This window comes from Homalodisca vitripennis, chromosome 3 (genome assembly GCF_021130785.1).
Source record: "Homalodisca vitripennis isolate AUS2020 chromosome 3, UT_GWSS_2.1, whole genome shotgun sequence".
Classification (NCBI taxonomy): Eukaryota; Metazoa; Arthropoda; class Insecta; order Hemiptera; family Cicadellidae; genus Homalodisca; species Homalodisca vitripennis.
This window is the reverse complement of record NC_060209.1, coordinates 142,262,324-142,284,945: the sequence shown is the minus strand read 5'-3', so window position 1 is coordinate 142,284,945 and position 22,622 is coordinate 142,262,324. Positions and strand designations below refer to the sequence as shown.

The 22,622-nt window shown below is 34.2% G+C and overlaps 1 protein-coding gene across 1 annotated transcript in view; it reads right to left on the bottom strand.

The window, feature by feature from the left end:
- LOC124357606 overlaps positions 1 to 22,622 on the bottom strand; it is a 48,646-nt gene that overhangs the window by 11,594 nt on the left and 14,430 nt on the right. Inside the window, exons 2-4 of the mRNA XM_046809534.1 lie at positions 10,134 to 10,224; positions 9,273 to 9,375; positions 6,573 to 6,658 (exon numbers count right to left, since the gene is read on the bottom strand). Of these exons, the coding sequence (XP_046665490.1) occupies positions 6,573 to 6,658; positions 9,273 to 9,375; positions 10,134 to 10,223 (279 nt within the window). The 5' untranslated portion in view covers position 10,224. The remainder of the gene's footprint in view (positions 1 to 6,572; positions 6,659 to 9,272; positions 9,376 to 10,133; positions 10,225 to 22,622) is intronic.

Genomic DNA, 22,622 nt, shown 5'->3' with positions numbered 1-22,622 from the left:
CTCTTGCAAGGCTGCCATGCATTGCTACATAGTTGCCAAAACTACTGCATTGCTTGTTGGTAAGTGATTAATCGGTGTTAAATATGTGGAGTATTATCAATCAGTATGTTTCTGTTAAAACCAGTCCACATAGGGGTATTTAACAATCCCAAAGCATGACTTAACATCCAAATTCTGTCAATTCGATCCTAAAGACGGTTATATGAACCTCTTCTTCGCTTTCAGTGTGAATGTTTCTCATTTTTTGGAGTTTTTTAGCGCACTGTGGTAACTCGAAATCGATTGTCTGAAAAGATCGTTGTCTAGGCCTGTCACGTTTACATCCTTCATTATCTTCTTTTTCCTCTTCTTCTTCCTTTTCTACATTGTCGTCTTTGGGGTTAATATTTTCGTACATTATTCCAACAGTATCATGCAGAGTGTCTTTCCCAGTCTTGGTATCAACAAATCGGTCATAATTGTCAAATTCCATACCTGCCACAAGATTTTCTTCTTTATTAATTACCTCAGGACATATTTCAGTACGTGAAACTGTTGGAAATGTTGCCTCTCTTTCTAACTCCTCGACAGCGGTGTAACTTATACAATGTCCGTAACGATTTATTATATCGATAATCTTACGACTGCTTGTAAGACTTTTTAACGCCATGCCTAAGCAAATGTGTTTAGAGGTCTTCATGTTACCATTGTGAGTCATATATGGAGAGTCCTGTGACAGGGACTGTACGTGATGTTGAAAACTGTCACAAATCCGCCGTTTACGTCTTGAACATCCAAGAATTATTGAAAAATATGCGGAAATCATAGGTGGTGTTGAACAATCACCTTTTATTAAGCGTTGACTGGTTAAATTATTGGGTAATTTTTTTTATGCCCATAATTTCCTCTCGTAAAATGGCAGCAGCTTCTCGTAAAATATCTTGGTCTTTCAAGTGCGCAAATAATGAATCATTTATTGTTGAAGTACCCATTGGGGCAACAACTTTTGTTTTGTTGGATGTCAAAATTTGAATTTTATCGCCAAATTTCTTGCGAAGTTTTTCTTCCAAATAAGGTGCGTTAAATATTGATACTGCGTCTGAGCTTTCACTTCATCCTTTAAATATTTCAAGATACTCTTTCTGCAAATAACTCAGAAAATAACAACGTCCTCGATTTGTCACATTTTCTTCAACTAAATGACATATTTCTTTATAAACAGTTTCATGTACTTCTCGGCATATGTGCCATGCAGTACGGACAGGACTTTTTACGAGTGATCTTTTTTGATTCCTAAAATTTTGCCGACAAATTTCATGGTAATATACTTCAGATGAGAGAACACTTTCATTTTTTGTTAAATTTTCTTGGTAAATTGTAGTATATGGCCTTAAGTTTAATAGGATTCTCTCCTTAAATTGATCCTTCTCTCCGTAATGGGTCAATTTTATATCGAAATTGTTATTTTTTTGTTACAAAAAAAAACACAAATTTGAGTTTGCAGAAGCTACAGTATCGGAAGTTACAGTATCGGAAGCTACAGTATTAGAAAATTGAACATTCGATGATTTTGCTGGATCTGAAGATGACCCCTCCTCCAACGAAGGTTCAGCTTCAGCGTCGATTCCTTTTTCTGCTTCTTTTGTCTCAAGAATGTTTGCATTGTTTTCAAGGCAATCATGTACACGTGTATCCTCTATTATTGAACTAACAACTGATGTAGATGGCTGTTCAATTGCAGACAAAGACTTTTTGGACTGTCATAGAACGTTTTTTTTCAACATCTGTCGTCAAATATTGCCTTTTTAATGCTGTAAATGTCTTATTGACAAACACTCCACACTACAGCTGAAAAGAAACAAACAACGAATAGGAAGAGTGGTTCCGGAGGAGGAAAGGAAATTACGCTCGGAAAGGATGAAGAAATATTGGGTGGATAAAAGAAGAAAGACTAGAAAATATAAAGTGACTAAAGTGGTCCAATGTAGGCCATAAAATTATAAATAAATAAATGTCTTATAACAACTACTATGATATGCGGAATCATAAATTTCGTCTGGTAAAATAATGTCTTTATATTTTAATTTGTGGAATTTTCTTAACCTCAAAATCCTTTTACATTTTGATATAGTATCTTCTGAAAACAGCAATAATTTGTCAGTTTTTACTGAGTCACAAAAACACACTTCTGTTCTGGTTTTTCACTCGACATTCTCACAGATATATTAAATAAATAATAACGAAATCAACAAAACAAAATAAAGCAACACTGCGTATTGTTTTGTTTTCAATATATTTACGAAAAACAAGGTAACTTTTTTTATAAAACTGCGACAATCGAGCATGCAGCCAACTGTATGAAGGTTCGGAAATATACTGAAAACATCCGTTAGGGTGGGGATACAATTTGGCCCTCTCAGGTATAAAACCTGAATTATTCGAATGCTAGTAACAATACAAGACAATATTATAGGCAATAATGAGTACAATAGTAATCTATAGGGAAAAAAGGAAGATTGCTTTAAGCATTCTATGCATACATCTGACCGGATAGTAGCTAAGATTTTCTTTTCTACTAAAGTATGTCCGCTATATAGACGTCTGCCATGATCAATATAAGGTTTTAAGACCCTAATAAATAAGATATATCAATGGCAGATCTCGTCAATTACTTTCAAAATTTTATTTTTTTGAGCACTTTCAAAATCGTCTGCCGCAATGAAATCCTCGCAATAATGGTCTGCCATTGTTATTTTCCAATAATGATAGTAATATATTTTAAAATTAAAAAATGGCAGACGTCATCAAATACTTTTGAAATTGGCCAAAAATTGATACCTGTCTTACCTGAGCGCCCGCCAAGTCGGTCACCTGGAGCTTAGTGGCTCCCCATCTCATGTACAGTGGGTATAGGAGCCTCACTATACAAAAACCCAGGTCTCATCAAATACATACAGGTAGCCGACCACTAGCTCTTAGACTAAATGTTTCATAGCCTAACATTTAGTAGGTTTTTTTAACTTTTCTGTTCCTTTACAAATCCTACTTCTGATAGTATTTATCATCAATGCATAAATCTAGTTTATTGAAAGTGTTTAGCACCTTTTAATTCCCTTCAGAGGCTAAATACACACTCAGACATGGCTCTCATGATACACCATTCTAACTAGTCAATAGGCTAAATGCCTCCATCAACTGACCCACACTGGAATCCTAGTCTCTGCCAGCCCTAAGAGCAGCATTACCACATCCATGATATATTGTAGATATGGCTTAACTGATAAGACACTAGCACTTGCTGGATTCCCCATTCCTCTAAGGTGGCAAAGGCTAAGGACATTCGTCCTTACCTTCAATCCATATTAAGCTATATAACATCTTCAATTTATAACATGTAATCAATCTTAGCATTAAAACCATCTTAATTTAGACTATTCTTTCTAATAATAAAGTACGGGCAAAAAGTCAAGTACCCCGAGGAGTAAAAAAACTCTTTTTCAAGCAATAAGTCAATAAATTTGCAGGAAAACACTCGTACTCTAATATAACAGTGTGTACAGTATTATTGAGAGTAACTGTTAGTAACTATTTTTGTATAAAAACAATTTAAAGTTTTCCTGGTAATAGGCTCAACCTCAATGTTGGTAACAAGATTTGTGGTCACTTATCTTGGCTTTGATAACATAGTCTATAAATAATGACATCACTACTGATTAAAATATTATGAGGGTCATTTGGAAAGTAAGTTATTTTAATACCTTAAACATTACGCATAACTTTTACAACTCTTTTATTACATACATTTGAAGGAACAACTCTCTTTAAACTATTTTTTAACTAGCTGTCCCCCATGTCTTCACACAATTTAAAAAAATAAAGTCTATAGTCTACTTAGTCAAAGCACATATAATATAATATGATGGTATCTTATGATATTTTTCAAACATAAGTAGACATCCTAGCAGATACATACCATTATCGTTTAAGTGTTTTTCAATTAATAATTCACAACTTTAGAGACCAAGATGGGATTTTTCGCTGCTTTAGACACCAGTGAGGCATAGCCCGGAGGGATTTTTGAAACAACAAATAACCCTATATTCATACCAGGGACCCTAAGAATGTCCATGTAAAATTTCAGTACAATTGGTCAAATAGTTTACAGATGTAAGCAAAACAAAGGCACTTTAGCGTTTATAATATTATAGGATATAGTTAATATTTATTCATGTAAGCACTTATTATTTAAGCTTAGATTCTAGCTTTTCAATACATTGAATCAAATTCTGCTTATGCACATTACCGACCACAGCGGTGAGGTGTGACCCCATTCAACTGATTGTTTTTGTTACTGTTTTAAATTCATGTACGATACCCAAGTTTCATCACGAGTGACTACGCTGTTAAGAAATTCATGATACCTTCTTCATGGTACTGGATAAGAAACTTAGAGTAGGTCCCATTCTCTTTGCTTTGAGTTAATCAATCATAATTTTGGTACCCATTGCAAAAATATTTACGATGTTGAAGTTTTTCAGTTTCAAATACCTGTGATTGTAAACCTTTAATTTTCCCTAACCCGGTTTGGTAAACTGAGGTCGTCAGTAAACACAGGCGGTTGGCCACTTCGCTCTTCATCGTCAAAATTAGTTCATTCTATAAAAATGTTGACACGATTTTAACTGCAGTATAGCTCATATTGTCTTCTCCACAGACAGAACACAATTTTCACCATAAATGTCCGCTGGTTGCATATTTTGACTAAAATAAATCTAATGACGTTATATCCTTTACAATTGGCAAGAGATTTGATTGCAGTGTCCATTTTGAACGCTAGTTTAGAGAACTTGGAATGTTATACCAACCTTCTCTATGATACTGCTAGATGTGTAATGAGTATAGCTACACAGCACTATTCAGATCATTCTGTTACCTTTATTTGTACAGCGATCATATATTGTCTCAACAACTTATTTTACAAACAACCCTCGTCTATCTTTGCAGTTAAACTGTTTGGTACTTGATAGAAATCAATTTGGAAATATCAAGCTCAAACTCTTTAAAACTGGACCTTTTAAAAAGTTACGAGACATTTATTTGTGCAATCTTAACAGGGGAAATACGAGAAAACTATATTCTTTAACCAAGAAAATAAATCAAGAATTAATATGTTAATAATGGGAGTCAATTCCAGGCTCACATTTGAATAATAATTACAATTATTTTATATTCAAAACAGAGTTGTCATAGTGAATTGTTAAAAAGCGCTTCATGGAGAAAGTAGTGTGTTGCTGAAATGTAGTAACAGTCTGTTTATCTGTGCCTTGTAACATGGACTTGCAAATTGAATGGCTTATGACTTATGCAGAGCATTGAGAACAACGGATAGGAAGTATGTTATGGACATTTGACAAAGTTAATTTAATTTAATAGAAAAAACTTAAACATCATGTTACAAGATATCGGCTTAACAGCCCTAACTCTGCCTCTGAAATAAAGGCATTTTGCATTTAATTTATTTTCTTCTTAAGGTGACAAACCCTAAGGTTTAACATAAAAAAAAAGAAACATAGTGCTGAACACGCCAACATCAAGCAAAACAACAGAGAAATTTTATGTTAAACCAAACATCCAGTAAATGAACAATAATAAATATTTACTGCAATATATATTGTACATACTATAGGTAAATCGCTCACAAAGAAACTAGTGCAGAAGCAAATGTCTGAGCAGTACCACGCAGGAGGGGCCCCGTTCCGGCAGGGGGTTGCGGTGGGGAGTGGGACCAGCACCACAAAAATTCAGTATGGTTTACATAGTAAAAAGCATGACTACGGTTGCAGAACGTGGCTGGAGCAAAACCTATTTATTAATTGAAACTTTTTCAATTTTTCTCAAGAATTTGCCTATCGTGTATTATGTTGATTTACCAGTTCTGAAACAAATTTTTGAGTAAATAAAACAATTATTTACTTCCAAAAAGGAAGTAATCTGATCAAAAACTAAAGCTTCAAATAATTGTAATACTATCAGAATTACTGATACAGGATGATAACTTTGTGATTTGCCCTTGGCAATCTATTTGTATACATGACAAACACTACCTTCCTAAATGAAATTGAAACAAGTTGTTGGTGTATCTGTATTGCTGATTATTGAAGATTTTATAAGACTATTTCTTATAAAATGTCATTATTGTTTTAATCACTCCGTCTATTGGCTACACCTAACTTTTTCAGCAATGATTTGGTTTCAGTTAACAAAAACGGATTTCTAAACTTTGCTGTAAGATTTGATAGGACTATTCTTGGCCTGGCAATTTTCTATTTTATATCTGAAGCAGATTCAATGATATACAGATTGACTGTATCAGAAGAAAAAATTATTCTATCAGTTATACCATCCACAGAAGAATGATTTTTCTAACATCCCATGTGGAAGGCCATTTGTTATTTTTATTGTTCTCTACCTACCAAACACTGCATGCCACTTTAGCTTCCTAATAAACCCTCCTAAAATTTTACTTCAAGTAAAATACGTGAAACCTTCATGTATTACATACACAAATCAAAAGCTGATAAGATAATATTTACCTGAACAACTCCATACCACAGCAAAAGTGCAAGGGTGCCGTGTACTCCAGATACAATCAAAACCATCACAGCAATCACTTCCAAGTCTGTAAACATATAATAATAACAGGAATGGTAAACAGGTCACAACAAAAAAAGTGGAGGTGGTTTAACTTATTGAGTACCACAAAAATATTTTTCAATTCATAATTTATTGTATACACTGCTGATCTGTTTTCCATAGATTTGCAAGTGTTTACAAAAATATATAGTTCCATTTGTATATAGGCAACATCAAGTTCAATGATATTGCATTGATAATAAAGACAATAACTAAACTTAAACATTACTCAGATATCAATAATGTGTTTAATAAGAATTTCACTAATAAGTATAAACTATTCAACATGCTTTTTTCCTACGAAATAATGTAATACTCATATACTTACTGTATTTTGTCTTAGAATAATTTAGCTGACATAAGAAAATAATGTCATGGTGAAATGAGAAGTTATTTATAAATCAAGGAGTAAGAAAAATATATGAATCTCAGAGTAAGAGATGCTCATCCTCTTCATTGTTAGGGGTTAGCAATGACCATCTTGATATTTCAAACCACACAAAAGTCACATAGTTCAGCCTAAGTAGTGTCTTTCGGTAATTCAAGTAATTGTTAATGAAGGAATTATGAAAATTTGTTAAACTCTGACAAACTTATCATCATTTTTAGCAGTTACCTGCAGTTGAGTGACAAGGTCACTACTGACTTTGACTTCCAATAGATATTTGACATGTTTTCACATAATCTCTTTTGAGGAAGTGTCCAGCTTTTGGATTTTCTCTTAATCTTCATCACTGAATCAAATCCTATCTTTTGAAAGCCACATTTTTTTAGTATATTTTGGTAGTGTATTCTGAAAGTTTCATTGCAAATTTGGGGTGCCTTAATGTTCCAATCATCACCCTTTGTTTTTTATGATGGTTATTTTGATTTGATATTAATAAGATAACATTTGTCACAAACTGATGATACAGCTTTATGCTGATGATATAAGATTTTTCTACAAATTTTAGGAGTAACAGACCACAGACCACTTAGTTATATAATCAGCCTGTGAGTCTGCTGAAGAGTGGACTGAATCGACCACATGCTCCTAAACCTCAGGAAAATGATCCAGGGCCAACTTCAACAAAATAAGTGGTTTACTTTGATCTTAAAACAATTATTTCACGGAATTAGGGATAGCAAAAAAGCATAATGTGTAGGATCTAAATGTTTTCTTAGGTTCTCTGAACATTTCTTTCAATATATTTTTACTCAGATCTTCTTTGAACAGTTAAGCAGTGATGTTTCTAATTTTATGTATACTGCCGAGGTATCTGACATTGAATGAGTAGGATTAGCGTTGCAATCCGAGCAGTAGTGTTTAGCTGCATTCAGTGTGTACCTTGCAGTGTGTCATAGGGAAAGTCACTACGATATTCAAGCACTCTAAACTATTGTTCAAATTGGCTACTGCAATCAACTCACCCGCCAACTGTGAAGATGAACTTATTGTCAATAGATTTCTTTTGGTAAAGAAAATGCTATCAATGAAAATTTATGGTGGGTTCCCAAACACTTAACTGATTTACTCAAAACAAAGAGAATGTGACCATCTATACAGTTTGTTATCCAGTACAACGAAAAGGTGATACATATGTAGCTCGTGTGGTGGCTGAAAGTAGAAAAAAAAAACAGCAGCCAAGAGGCTATAGATTCTCCAAAGTAAGTATTACCGGAACAATGAGCTCCTGTCTAATTCTGGCACTGAAAGCAGTTATTGTAATACACTCCTCTGGGGCAGGGGGTAAAGAAGACAGCTTTATTAAGTGCTATGGAGCTATTGAGTAAAAAGATGATTAGCTTACTTCTCAGAAGAACACATTGCAATAATATAAGAATTCCTGAGGCCGAAATGATAATTTACGTGTCTGAGTGCATGGTAAATAAATACTCCATTGATAAACCATATCTTGTCTCCACAAAAAGTGAAAGGAGGCCTACCCTACTAAAGTTGTACTGAGGTTTACACTGAAGGCTCACGCCTAGACTCTAGGACAGGGTTTGGAGTATATCGGCCAGGAGCCAAATTGACAATTTCCTTAGGGAAACATGTTACAGTCTTCCAGCCGAAGTCATGGCAATTGAAACATGTGCCAGAAAGGATACCTAAAGGTGCAGAATATCTAATACTTTCAAACAGCATTAAAGGCGCTTGACACCTGCTCCTATGATTCAAAGGCATTGTGGGAATGCAAAAATGTGCAATTTGAACTGGCAAAGAGGAACAAAGTTGTCCTTGGTGGGGTACCAGACCATAAAGGCATTCCTGGGAATGAAAAAGCAGATGCTCTTGCAAATATTGGCTCTGAGAGCTCTTGGGAGAGCTGACTTTCTCCCAAACAATTTATTTAGTTCTGCAATACATTTAAGAAAATCAAGTGTTTTTTTTTTCTCCTGATTCGCTGATAATGCTCTTAAATAAAAATACTAAACTATTTGAAATGTGATTTTTGTGGCTCACCATAGACTGTACAAACCTATGGCTAAACTGGTAATATGTATAATGGATTTTATCTTAGACAGTCTAAAAGAAAACATCCATAAAAGAGGATGAATAAGGTGCTGCTTAGCAGAGTAACAAATATGTAATAAAATAACTTAATTACTTATCTTACATGTGTCATTATGATGTTGCGATTCAGTATCCGGGTTTCTCAGATCAAATTCTATACTTGCAATGTAATATAAGGAGAAGATGAAAATTATACTGCTCAGAGTCTGGAACATAATTATACAAATCAATAAATTAATTTTATTCACTTTTTGCTGATTTCAAAGTAAGATATATATTTTGAATTTGTTATACCATTTAAATTATTCCATATTCAATGAAAAATCAATAACATTTCAATTATACTCAAACGGTTAAATATATAATAGTTCCTGCATATTTTAAACTTGCAAAATAATATATGGAACATAATACAGAATATTTTTTAATCTTCATAACAAATTTTGGTATGAGGATTCACACAGACTTTGGGGTATATGTTTAGTGAAATAACATGTTTCTTCCTCTAATTCTATTCTGTTTTATTATTCTTCAACCTGGATATTGGTACTAGTAACCTTTTGAGGAAACCAGCCAATCTATGAAGCTTTTATTTTCTATTTTATTGCCATAGACCAAGTGTTGCAAAGTACCAGTGTTTTAAAGGATATTTATAACTTTCACAAAACGGTGGTAACATTTTTATTTGAAGGTATTCCAATATGTTACTCAAATTGTAGCATAATACTTAAAAAATCTATGCATTCCATTAAACTATAACTTGCACTAAAACAAAATAACTTAAACACCAAATACAGCATGCAATGATTTGTCCATTAGAGTTTGATTTACTGCACTTTAAAAAACATTAAATCTTAATAATTTGAAATTTTAACTTTTTTACAAATAGGTCATCAGATTTAATATAATATTGGTTTGAAGTTCTATACTCTTAATTAGTATTTAGCTATAAAAGTTTACTTACAAGGAAAATTGCAGCAATAATTTTTGATCCAAGAGAAAGTTGCACCCCACATCCACAGTCCTTCAACTCAGGTATCCTGGCAGTCACCATCCTAGCACAAAGGATAAGTAAAGTTTTTTATTCATGAGATAATGGCACCCCACATCCACAAACCTCCTGCTCAGGTATGCTGGCAGTGACAATCCTAACACAAAGGATAAGTAAAGTTTTTTATTCATGAGATAATGGCACCCCACATCCACAATCCTCCTGCTCAGGTATGCTGGCAGTGACCATCCTAACACAAAGGATAAGTAAAGTTTTTTATTCATGAGATAATGGCACCCCACATCCACAATCCTCCTGCTCAGGTATCCCGGCAGCGACCATCCTAACACAAAGGATAAGTAAAGTTTTTTATTCATGAGATAGTCGCACCCCATATCTAAAGACCTTCAGCTCAGGTATCCTGGCAGTCACCATTGTAACACAACGGTTAGGTGGAATTTTTTGAATATGTAATATTGTCACCATCAAAGTTTAAGCATGTTTAGACTAATTGATAAATTTAACTTATAAGTATTTTTTTTTTAATTAAGTTTCTCTTTTCAATTGTTTTTCATAATATCTTATAAAAACGTAAGCACTCAGATATTTAATATGTTTCCCTTTGGCATCACACAACAGTAATTGTCCACTTTGGACTTATTGGCCCTGATAAATGTCACTATTCACTAAAATTAATACTAGTGGCTCATGGAAGCAACTCCTGCTTTTTATTGTTATTAAATGAACTTAAATACAAATTTAACTATATTAATCTTTTTAATAAAGCATTAATACATACATATGTTCAAATCACAATAGTACTTATTGGTAAACAATTTTTGTGTGTAAGTATTGTCATTATTGTTTATTTTATCCTGTGTATTTTGGTTTTCTATTTGCACCTTTCAGTCTTAAAGCCCTTTTGCTCTACTCAAAGCTATATAGTATTGCCTATGACTGAATATTGGATTTCCAAAATCTGAGGGTATATCAGATATAAACGGTAATAATTTTACTTTATTTGGTAACCTTATAATATACTTCTTATTGTTTAAAAAAATAGTCTCCTGCATGATCTTTAACTTTTACCACAGATTTGGAAGTTTCAGTATTCCCTGGTCAGAAAGTTTGAGCCAATTGCGCACATGCTCCAACTTCTTTATTTCTCTCATATTATTTTTCTCCCTGTGATTCCTTCATAAGTTTGAACAAAAATAGTCACAGTGATACAAGTCAGAGTCATAAGGAAGGTGCTCAAGGGTTTTCCACCTATTTCTTCCAGTTTATCCCTTATCAAAGGACCACAGTGTGAGGCCTGGCGTTGTCATGGAGAAGAATGACATCTCTGATGTGCATGTTTCGTCTTTTGTTTCAATAGGCGGCTTTCACCAATCGTAACAACTGACAGTAGTAAGCCGCATTCATTTTATGTTGATCATGAAATGACCAATGAAATTCCCCTAGAGTCCAAACAAATCATTGCAAGGACTTTTACAGTAGAGAGAATAGTTTTGACTTTTACAAATTTTTGGCTTTATCCTTTCTATACCTCTCCTTACTTGCGATTTTTGACTCGGGTGTATAGTGATGTACCATGCATCATCATATGTAATAATGCACTTTAAAAACACCTACCCTTCTTGCTGAAATTGACCCAGAAGCCTTCCAGCAATTTCCAACCTGACCTGTTTTTGGTTTTCAGTCAACAATCTCAGAGCCCTTCGAGCACTAATTTGTCTGAAACCGAGTTGATCAGTGATTATGAGTTGAACACTTGCATAGCTGATATGCACTTCTATGAAATTTCTTCAACAGTTAACCGGCGATCACATTTAATAAGCTCTCAAACAGCATGAATATTGTCATCTGTAGGGCTTGTCCTTGGGCGTCGATAATAACTTTCGTTTTCAACACATTCTAATCCAGCCTTATATTCTCTTGCCCACTTATACACATAATTCTGAGATAGTATACTGTCCCCAAACTGTGCCCACAAGCGAGTTAAAACTTTTGACGGTTTAATGCCTTTATTGGTTAAAACTACTTTATGATAATCCGTTGCTCAACAGACAAAGGGACTGTACTGACGTCAATGTCGAGCTTGAACACTAACCAGATCGGTTCCCCCACTCTTTATAAACTGAACATCTACTCCACACAACATTATCTAGGTAGGACCTGCACTCTATAATAGCAAAATGACCGTTTATATTTAATTTACCCTCATATATACCAATTTTTTCAAAAATTTGCCCTTGAGCATTATTGTTTTTGCAAAGGTTAGTAGTAATGGAAATTGAGGCCTAATGAAAGAAAATGAATTTGTTTGTCTGTTGTCTATTTTATTCTTGGAAGAAAAACCAATTGGCTTTCATTATTACCACTAATTATTTCCAAGTACATATAATGATTTTTCAAACACAGTCTTTCACTATTAGCCTTATTACATTTACCAGTCCAGAAAACAAATTCATATTTCTAATTAACATAACTGTGGTTCTTAATTTGTACTTTCAAATTGTGTTGTGGCATTCCAGATGGTGTTATTGAGTTTAAATATTTCAGAGCTATGTTTAACTTTTCCGCTTCATCATCATATGGCGTCATAGAATATATGAGTCCACACTTACATAAGAATTTTCTACTGCAAAAATATGTGAGAAAGTTGTTTATAATAAATTATCCTTGTATTTAGAAACAAATAATATTTTAGACTCTGTACAACATGGATTTATGAAAAGTAAACCAACTATCACCGCCTCAGTAACCTTCATAGAATCTATTATTAACTCAGTTGACAATAGTGAAATAATAGTCATTGGAATATCCATGGTCTTATGGAACGTATTTGACAATGTAAATATTTGAATTTTTCAACATAATTCTAATTTGTTCTTATATGCAAATGATCAAATCTAAAAACATCATGGATAACATTTGAAGATGTTGGAAAATATGCAGATTTTAACCTGTCTAATCTAAATAATGTTTTCAAAGGCAGAAACTTAATTTTAAATTCTGAAAAACTAAATATATACATTTTAAAACTAAACAAAACAAAAAATAAAATCAATTAATTATGTCCATTAACAATGTTGAAATAAGTAAAAAAATAAACAAATTAAATGTCTTTGATTAGTGCTTGACAATAATTGGACATGGGATGAACATGTAAAATTAACACTCAATAGGATTAACTTACAGTTATTTGCAATCAGAAGAATGAAACCACTGTGTAGTGTAGAAACTCTCATACAAATATATTGTTCCCGTGTTCATTCACATAAGTAGTCCAGTTTCAAAACTATTTAAGTACCTACATTATTTTTGGATTTTGAGTTATGTTCTTTGAGTTAATATACAGGGTTTGTCCGGAAAGTAATAGGACTGAGTCAATTAAAAAAAATTTATTGAGCAAATCGTTACAATTCTTTAAAAACTTTCAAGATAGGCTCCTTCTGCGTCGATGCAGCGCTGCCAGCGCGATTTTCCAAGCATTGAAGGCGTCACAGAAGCCATTCTCCGGAATAGCCTTGAGAGCCGCGGTACAAGCTGCTTATATCTCCTCTGTCGTCTCAAAATGCTTGCCTTTTTAAGCGAGAAAACAAAAAAAGTCTGGGGGGGGCCACATCTGGGCTGTAGGGCGGGCTGTGGAAGAGTTGGGATGCCGGCCTTGGTCAGGTAGCTATTCACAAGAAAGACGGTGTGAGCCGCAATTTCTGGTCGCCAGTGAGCACTTTTGGGACCATCTTCGCACACACTTTGCGCATGTTCAAATGCTCCGTCACAATTTCATGAACGACAGATTTCGGTAAATGTAACATCTGGGCAATTAAATGAATACTTAGTCGACAGTCTTGAGTTCAAAACTTTGCGCACACGAGTCACATTGTCGGTGTTTGTCGAAGTCGAAGGTCTTCCAGCAAGGTCTTCATCAGCGACCTCTTCCCGGCCCTCCAAAAAGGCCTGGTGCCACCGAAACACACCACTTCTTGCTAAAGCAACATCTGGGTAAGCCTGCTTGATTATATCAAATGTCTCTGCCGCAGATTTACCGAGTTTCACACTGAATCTAATCGTGTACCTCTAACGAACGCTGCATTTTCAGCTTGCACCACTCACAAAAAACACGTCACTTGAAAATGCCTGTTCTGACTCTTCAGGTGCTCGGAGACAACTGACCAGCCGCTTGTTCGTTAGCTAGGAACACCCTTTACCGAATCCAGTCGTTGCGCGCACGCTCCGAAGTACAGTCTCGGCAAAAGAAAATCAGTCCTATTACTTTCCGGACAAACCCTGTACACGTTTTGGTGCAAAAACTAGACTGCAAAGCATTTTATCTTCCTGTTAAAATAACACAAATAACAAGTAACGCTGCAAAAGTCGTTTAGTGGAGTGAGAATACTGTTGCAGAGCTTGTTGTATCAAACTCAAAGATGTAACAGAACTCATTATGTTTCTATGGGGCTTTGATACCGTTCTAAGGATACTTTTGCAAAACAATGTTATGTTCATATAAAATATTTTGTAAAGTACTGATGAAACAAGTAAGTTCGTTATAACGTCAATGCCTTGTATTTTATTAAACTACAGCGTATTATATTATATATTACTATATTACTTTCCACCTGCATTAACACAAAAAGTGTAAAATTGTATTTTGTTGAGAACCAAACACAGAAATATAACCTATCTTTGGTTGTTATACGGCTGTTTATTTGAACAAACAATGAATGTTTTACCCATAGAAGTGGGAAAGGCTCGTAAGAAAAGGAAGAATGTTATCAAATGGAAGAGATCTAAAGAAGAAAGTATGAGTGTTATTCTGTCATGTTCGTTAACCTAAAACTTTGTATTGTTCAGTTTATATTTTAGACCTATGATAAACTTCAGTTGAGTGACAGAATTCGTATTGTTCCTGTATCTTATCAATTTTACTGGAATATGTCTTAATGTTTATTACAACACAGTTTTTTGTTTTAGGTACAATTCTTAAGGGTTACCACTTTAACCTTCCTATAATCATCGGACATCGCACAGGCCCTGAAGAGTGCAGAAATTACAATGCAAGATATAAGATGCTTTCATGAAAATCTTTGTGCTAAACCAGACTGAATTGAACAGTGCAACTTTATGCTACTTCATGTTACTGTGAAAACACCAAAATGTAGAAAACCTTCAGATGATGATGCCTCAAAAAAAATTAACAAGTAAATATTTTATTCCTAGTCTAAAAGGTAACTCAGTGGTAAATCTGCCTATGTGTAAAACCCTTTTTATAAAGACTCTGGGAATATCTCGTGACAGAGTACAGAATTATGTGGGAAATTCTTTGAAACTGGAAATGCACCTCTTGAATCTTGTGGAGATGATCGAAGAGGGGAATTGAATTCAGGAAGAAAACAATCCATACAGAAATGTATTAAATCAATTCACTTAGAAAGTTACTAATGTCATGGAAAAACTTTCACCAGCAGTATGTTTTAAGCGATCTCAGTATAAACAAACTGTGGGATTACTATCAAACTTCTTGTGATCCAGATGTTACTGTAAAGTATGATTAATTTCAAAATATCTTTGATAATGATTATATCGGGTTTGGAGCTCCTGCAACTGAGTGTTTTTCTACTTGCTTGCATCTCTAGGGAGAAATTAATTTTGTGACTGGCTTAGATAAAAAACTAGTGTTGACTACAGAACTGAGAGTACACAAAATGAAAACTACAGCTTTTTTATGAAGTTAATAAAGAAACAGAAGGTGAGCTCAATTTGGGTTTTGATTGCCAGAAAGATCAGGTGATTCCTAAAATAAAATCTGCCTATTATCTTCGCCAAATTTATATTAACTATAATTAACTTTTATATATATATATATATATATATATATATATATATATATATATATACATATTTAACTATAACAATAACTTCACCATCTGTCAAAGGTCATATCATTAATCGTTTACAAAGGCCACAGTATTCTCCTATGCTTGACTAGAGAGTGAATTTAAGAAAGGCTCTAACCAAATTGCTACCACAGTTTACCACCTTTTAAAATCCCTAAATTTAACAAGCATTCACATTATAAAACTGGTAGCTGATGGCTGCAAAGGCCAAAACAAAAACTCCATGCTAATCGGAATGCTTTGTAAGTTATGAAGCCCCACCAAAACTTAAGATAGTAAAAGTAATTTTCCCAATAGTTGGGCATTCTTTTATCCCTCCTCCTCCCCCGATAGGGTGTTAGGTATTATTGAAAGAGACGTTAAAACTTTTACCACTTTTAACTGATCAAGACTACATCAACATTTTTTAAATTGGTATGCTAAAGTTATACGCCTAGGCGAAAACTGTAAAGTCTACAACTGGAAAACTGCACTGTCCAATGTTATGAAGAAATCTGTTAATTGTCATTTTAAAATGCAACCTTGCAAAAGGATTGTTGTAAGTAGAGTTAAAAATAACCGCAACTGTTATTAGAAGGAAAGTTAATTACACAACCAATGTAGAAGACAAAAGAGTCCTCAAACGAGGTAAACAATTTAATGTCCTAGTTCTTTCAGAAATTGAGAAAGGAATGATGCAGAGAAAATAAATTATATAAATTCACTACTGTCAGTCCACTTTTAAAAAAACTGGAATGAAAGGCCAGAGTTGAGGTTTTTTAAGGATGTTTTAAGCACACAAGAGTTATAGAAGGTATTCCAACCACCAAATGAATGGACTGTTAACGACTCTGACATTGGGGACATAATGGATGATGAAGAAGTTTTTGCTATTTAAACATTTCAACATGTAAAATGTTAGGATTCTGACTTTTTACCAGATTATGGTTCATTTGTTCAAACCAGGGTCATGTTTCTTGTTTGTGTTTATAGATTTTTTATCTTTGTAATATAAGAAAATAAATTTCATACTTTGTACTAGAACGAATGCACTTATTTACAACCATAAATATTTAATATATTCAAACTATAATTTACGTTCAGAGTCAAATTTTATGTATAAGATACATTTAAAAAATAACTGAAACAAACATCGTTACATTGGGAAATGCTGCATAAGTTGTCAAGGACATTATGCTGCTGCAAACACTTCTATGTTGAAAAAGTTCTTTTTTAATTTCCGGGATGTTAAAGGTGATATTTTTAAGCGTTGGGTGTAAGTAAGGTTATGTTTGTGTTGATTTTTATTGTTTATCTCATCTTATCAAATAACCTTGCCACAGTTCTTTGACCTTTCTGGAAAATTTTCTTTGGTGCAGAAAATGAGTTTTTGAGACTGGACTATTCAAATGATCTCTTCATTTATGGAGCAATGAAAAAACCTGAAAGAAATTTTTAAAATTCAAAAGAAGGTGTTGAGGGTGACATTTAAATCATTTAGAATCTGTTAAAAGATATTTTGTAAAGCTAAAGATTCTTAATGCCTACGGCTTGTACATTTATGAGACTATGTTTATAAAAATAATTAAGAAAACTGAAATGAAAAAATCTATAGTTATAATACCTGTAATAGAAATGAAATTGTTGTAAACCATCACAGATTAAATTTGTATGAATAAAGACTGGGTATGTTGGTAACAAGGTTTTAAACTATATTCCTGTACAAAATAAAAATGAGAGAGTACAGAAAAATCAGTGTAAGGCTTAAAGCATATTTAATAAACTTATCTTTGTAAATCAGTTATGGAATTTTACCTATCTCAAAACACTATTTAAATATTTTAGTAAGGTAAGATTTTCTATAAATTAAACATTCGATGGATATTATGATATGTTAGTTTCTAGCATTGTAGACACTATTTATTGTATGTATGTGCAATTCATAAATAGAGTTTTTTTTTTTACTTTGACTACTCCAGGAAAAATAACTTCAGTAAAGAACTTGAGTGTTAAGTTCTACACAGCGGACAGGTAATTTCTAATCAGAACAATAAACAATAATATACTCAATGTTTGTGTCAGCTTATGTTCATACCAACTGGAATATTTATAACAGATTATTATTAAAACCTCTGAAGTAATACAAAGTTTACTTTGACTATGTGAGTAAAATTCACAGTGTTTATTCAACAGTACATTTCATAAGAAAATTTATCCAACTTCAGAAACCAGTGGGCAGAGCCCACATACTTTTTGTTATATCTGGTATTTTTCCACTGTCCTTGGCATTCAAGCTTTAAAATTAATCTCATAAAGCTACTTTATTTTGTGCACAGCTCAAGAAAGTTCCTGTTGACTGATTCGCTTACAGAATTAGATTTATAGATTTCTATTCCAACCACATATTTTACAATCAATAGAAATTACTTCAATATTTTTCAGATAGTATAACATTCTCTGGATAGAACATGATTACATTTATTGTAATGCAGTGAAATAAAAGAAAAGTAAAACTGATAAAAAGTATTATATTTTAATTACTTGCACATAAAATTTAGCTCTTCCAGAACAACAAAAATCTGTGTTTAGAAACTAATATGACTCAACAAGAGAGAGGGAGGGAGGCCAAGGCTAAACTAGCAATAACTGATAACACCTATAAAATCCCTGTTGATAATACCAATCTTTCTGCTAACAATTTATTGCAAACAGACTGAAAGCATTTCATATGATTAGGCACGATTCAATTAGCTACATCACTCTTTCTTAGAAAACAAGATTTTCTTTGAATTGCATACACAGTATCTTGCAGAAATCTTATTTAAGGACAGAGGAGATTTAGGTAAACAGAAATTATGGCACGCTTTTCAATATATGTGTTGTACCAATTTTTAATTTTGTAAAAATTATACATGACTATGAATTTTCAATGACCAACAATAATACTCCTAGTTATATTTGAATGGTTATTCTGTACTGACTAATATGTAATACAAGTATAACATATTTTAATACTATAGATTAAATGAGCCTAATTAAAAACAAGGAAGACGGATTATAACTCAAACATTACAGTACTTATAAAACTATAAATTTCATTATGAACGGATCTAAACACAACCATTTTTCACATTTAAATCAGAGTTTGGAACTCAACATTGTTGAAACATGCATATAAACAAATGTCGCATATGAAGTACTTTTGGATTGAATAGTTTTCTGTCACTGAGGTCTACACTTGACTACTTTCGAAAATCATTATATAGGAAAAGAAGATGATAAGATTGGAAGAAAAAAACCGAAGGAAAATCTAAAAAAAGGTAGCAAATTTGTAATCTACCATCAAAACATTGACAGAGTTCGAAATAAAATTGACACACTAAACCACTTCCTACACTTTTCAAAACCTGACATACTTGTACTTACTGAGCATGGCCTCAGTGCTGATTTATTGAAAAATGTCCGATTAATTAGCTATGTACTTATTGCAGAATATAGTAGGGAATTGCACCAAAAAGGTGGTGTTGCAATATTCAAGAGAGTTAATCTGGACAATGAGGTGGAAGGTGTAAATCTTGATAGCAAAAGCATTGAACTTGTTTGTAAGTTGACCGCTGTTAAAATCAATATAAACAAAAAAAATCATGTTTACATTCTGGGTGTATACCGACCACCAAGAAGCCCACTGGATCATGCTCTTGAATTACTAAACTCGTCACTAGAAGAACTCCCCATAAACAATTCTGCAATTTGCATTGTTGGTGATCTCAATATTGACTGGCTCAGCACACTGATGGAAAGAGAAAACAATAAATTAAACAACCTCCTATCTGAGTATAACCTGACTCGATGCCTCCTACCTGCTACCAGGATAACCCTTACAAGTGCTACATCAATTGATGTTTTTTGCACCAACTTGGCACCACATAGCTTCAACTTCGAAATCATTGAAAACGGGCTCTCAGACCACACCGGACAACTTTACTTCATGGATTTCCCCTCCACATCAATTAAACAATCTTCATCAAATGGAAGACGTCTCAGTCCAGATAACATCTCAAATTTAAAGGGGCTTCTTGAAATTCAATCATGGGATCGGGTATACAACTCTCCAAGTGCAGAAGATGCCTACTCAAACTTCATTGGAACTCTGACTACAGCATTAGACATTACATGCCCCCATACAACATCAAGAAACAGATCCAGGAACCGAACTCAAGAATTTAACAACCCTGAAGTAAACATACTGCGGATGTCTTTCATCCAAGCCCACGAGCGCTACTTAGCCAGTGGACAAATTGAGGCTAAAGAGGATGCTGCCCAGAAGAAGAAATCCTACGACTTAAAACTAAAAAGTCTTAGAAGGGAAACAAACTCCAACTTCATCGCCGAAGCAAGCAACAAGAGCAAAGCAGTCTGGAGCGTCATTAATAGCGAAAGAGCACCAAAGAGAGAAGCTTCAGAATCCACGTGGAAATACTGGAAAAAAAATACTGATGATGACACCTACCTAGACGACATTTTTACCATAGCTGAACATTTTAATACCTATTTTACAACAATTGCAGAAGTAACTCTCGGTCATAACAATGCTCCTAGCGCCAAAGACGTTAACTTATGTTCAAACTTCACAGGAACAGGACTTAACATGTTCAATCTTACATCTAATGAGGAAGTATTCAACACTATAAATTCTCTAAAATCCTCTTCCTCCTCAGGCTATGATGACATTTCTTCAAAAATACTGAAGTATTGCAGCTCTGTAACCTGCCAACCCTTAACGGATGTAATCAACAAGTCTCTGACTCAGGGATTATTTCCCTCAAAATTAAAAATGTCAAAGGTATATCCACTGCATAAGCAAGGGAGTAAGCATGACATCAAGAACTATAGACCAATCTCCCTTGTGCCCACTGTATCAAAAGTTTTGGAAAAAATAGTTCTCTCGAGACTGTTAGAGCACCTTCAGCGTAACAATCTGCTGCCAAAAGGACAACATGGGTTCATCCCGGGCAAATCGACTACCACCGCCCTTGCTGAGCTCATTGAGTGTATAATTGATAATATTGAGTCTGAAAATACTGTAACAACTGTTTTTCTCGATATGAGTAAAGCATTTGACTCACTGTCTCATAAGCTTATTTTATACAAAATCAGAACCTTAGGTGTCAGCGGTATAGCCCTGAAATGGTTCGAAAGCTACCTCTCTGGGCGACAGCAAATAGTTGAGCTGAAACACACAGCTAAGGGCTTGACGAAGGCTCTTCATTCATTTCCGCAGTATGTTAGAAGAGGAGTTCCGCAAGGATCTGTGTTGGGACCCGTCCTATTCATTTTATTCACTAGTGATCTAGGTAAAACACTCGAGGCTTTTAGTCATCCTGTATCATACGTAGATGACACAGCTCTTATCACCAGCAGTTCAACAGCGGAGTCACTAGAAATCAACACATATATATCTGTTAGCATGGCCCAACAATATTGCCTAAATAACGACCTTGTTTTCAACCCATCCAAAACAAAACTCCTTGCACTAGGCAGACATAAAGACCACATATCAGGCCCACCAGATCTAGAAAAAGTGGATGAGCTTAAACATTTAGGTATGATATTAGACCAAAATCTTACATGGAGTTGCCACATTGATTACCTTAGCTCAAAGCTCAGCTCTGCTCTCTTTGCTCTCAAAAGGATAAAAGCTACGGGCACAACATCTGCTCTAAAAATAGCCTACCACTCTCTCTTTGAGAGCCATCTTCGGTATGGAATCATCCTTTGGGGGGGTTCTTCAAATGGTAATCTCCAGAGGGTACTAATCTTGCAGAAGCGGGCCATAAGAATCATGGCCGACCTCTCTTCCCGAGACAGCTGCAGAGAATCTTTTACTGAACTCGACATTCTCACTGTGACTTCAATTTACATCATCGAAGTCATCATATATGCTTCCAAGCAAAACTTCCCGAGAAACAATGAGGTGCACAACTACTACACTAGACAGGCTCAAGCTCACCGTCTACCAGCTCATAGAACAACGCTCTTCACCAAAAAACCATCATTTGCTGGAACCAAGCTTCTGAACTCCCTTCCTGATGCCATCAAGACCGGCAACGCTAAAACTCTAAAAAGAAGACTACACAAGTGGCTGGTGAAGAACTCTATCTACAGTCTTGATGAGTTTTATGACATTCTCAACTCCTGACTTGTAGTGTTTTTGTTGTTAATTTTTGTTCTTTCCTTTCAATGTTATGTTTCATAACTTATTATTTTTATTATTGATTGACAACTATTCTGTTCTTGATGATCATGAATAAAGCTTTCTGTATTCTGTATTCTATTCTGTATTCTAAGCTGCATTTAAATCAGAGTTTGGAACTCAACATTGTTGAAACATGCATATAAACAAATGTCTGATATGAAGTACTTTTGGATTGAATAGTTTTCTGTCACTGAGCTAAGCTGCATTTAAATCAGAGTTTGGAACTCAACATTGTTGAAACATGCATATAAACAAATGTCTGATATGAAGTACTTTTGGATTGAATAGTTTTCTGTCACTGAGCTAAGCTGCATTTAAATC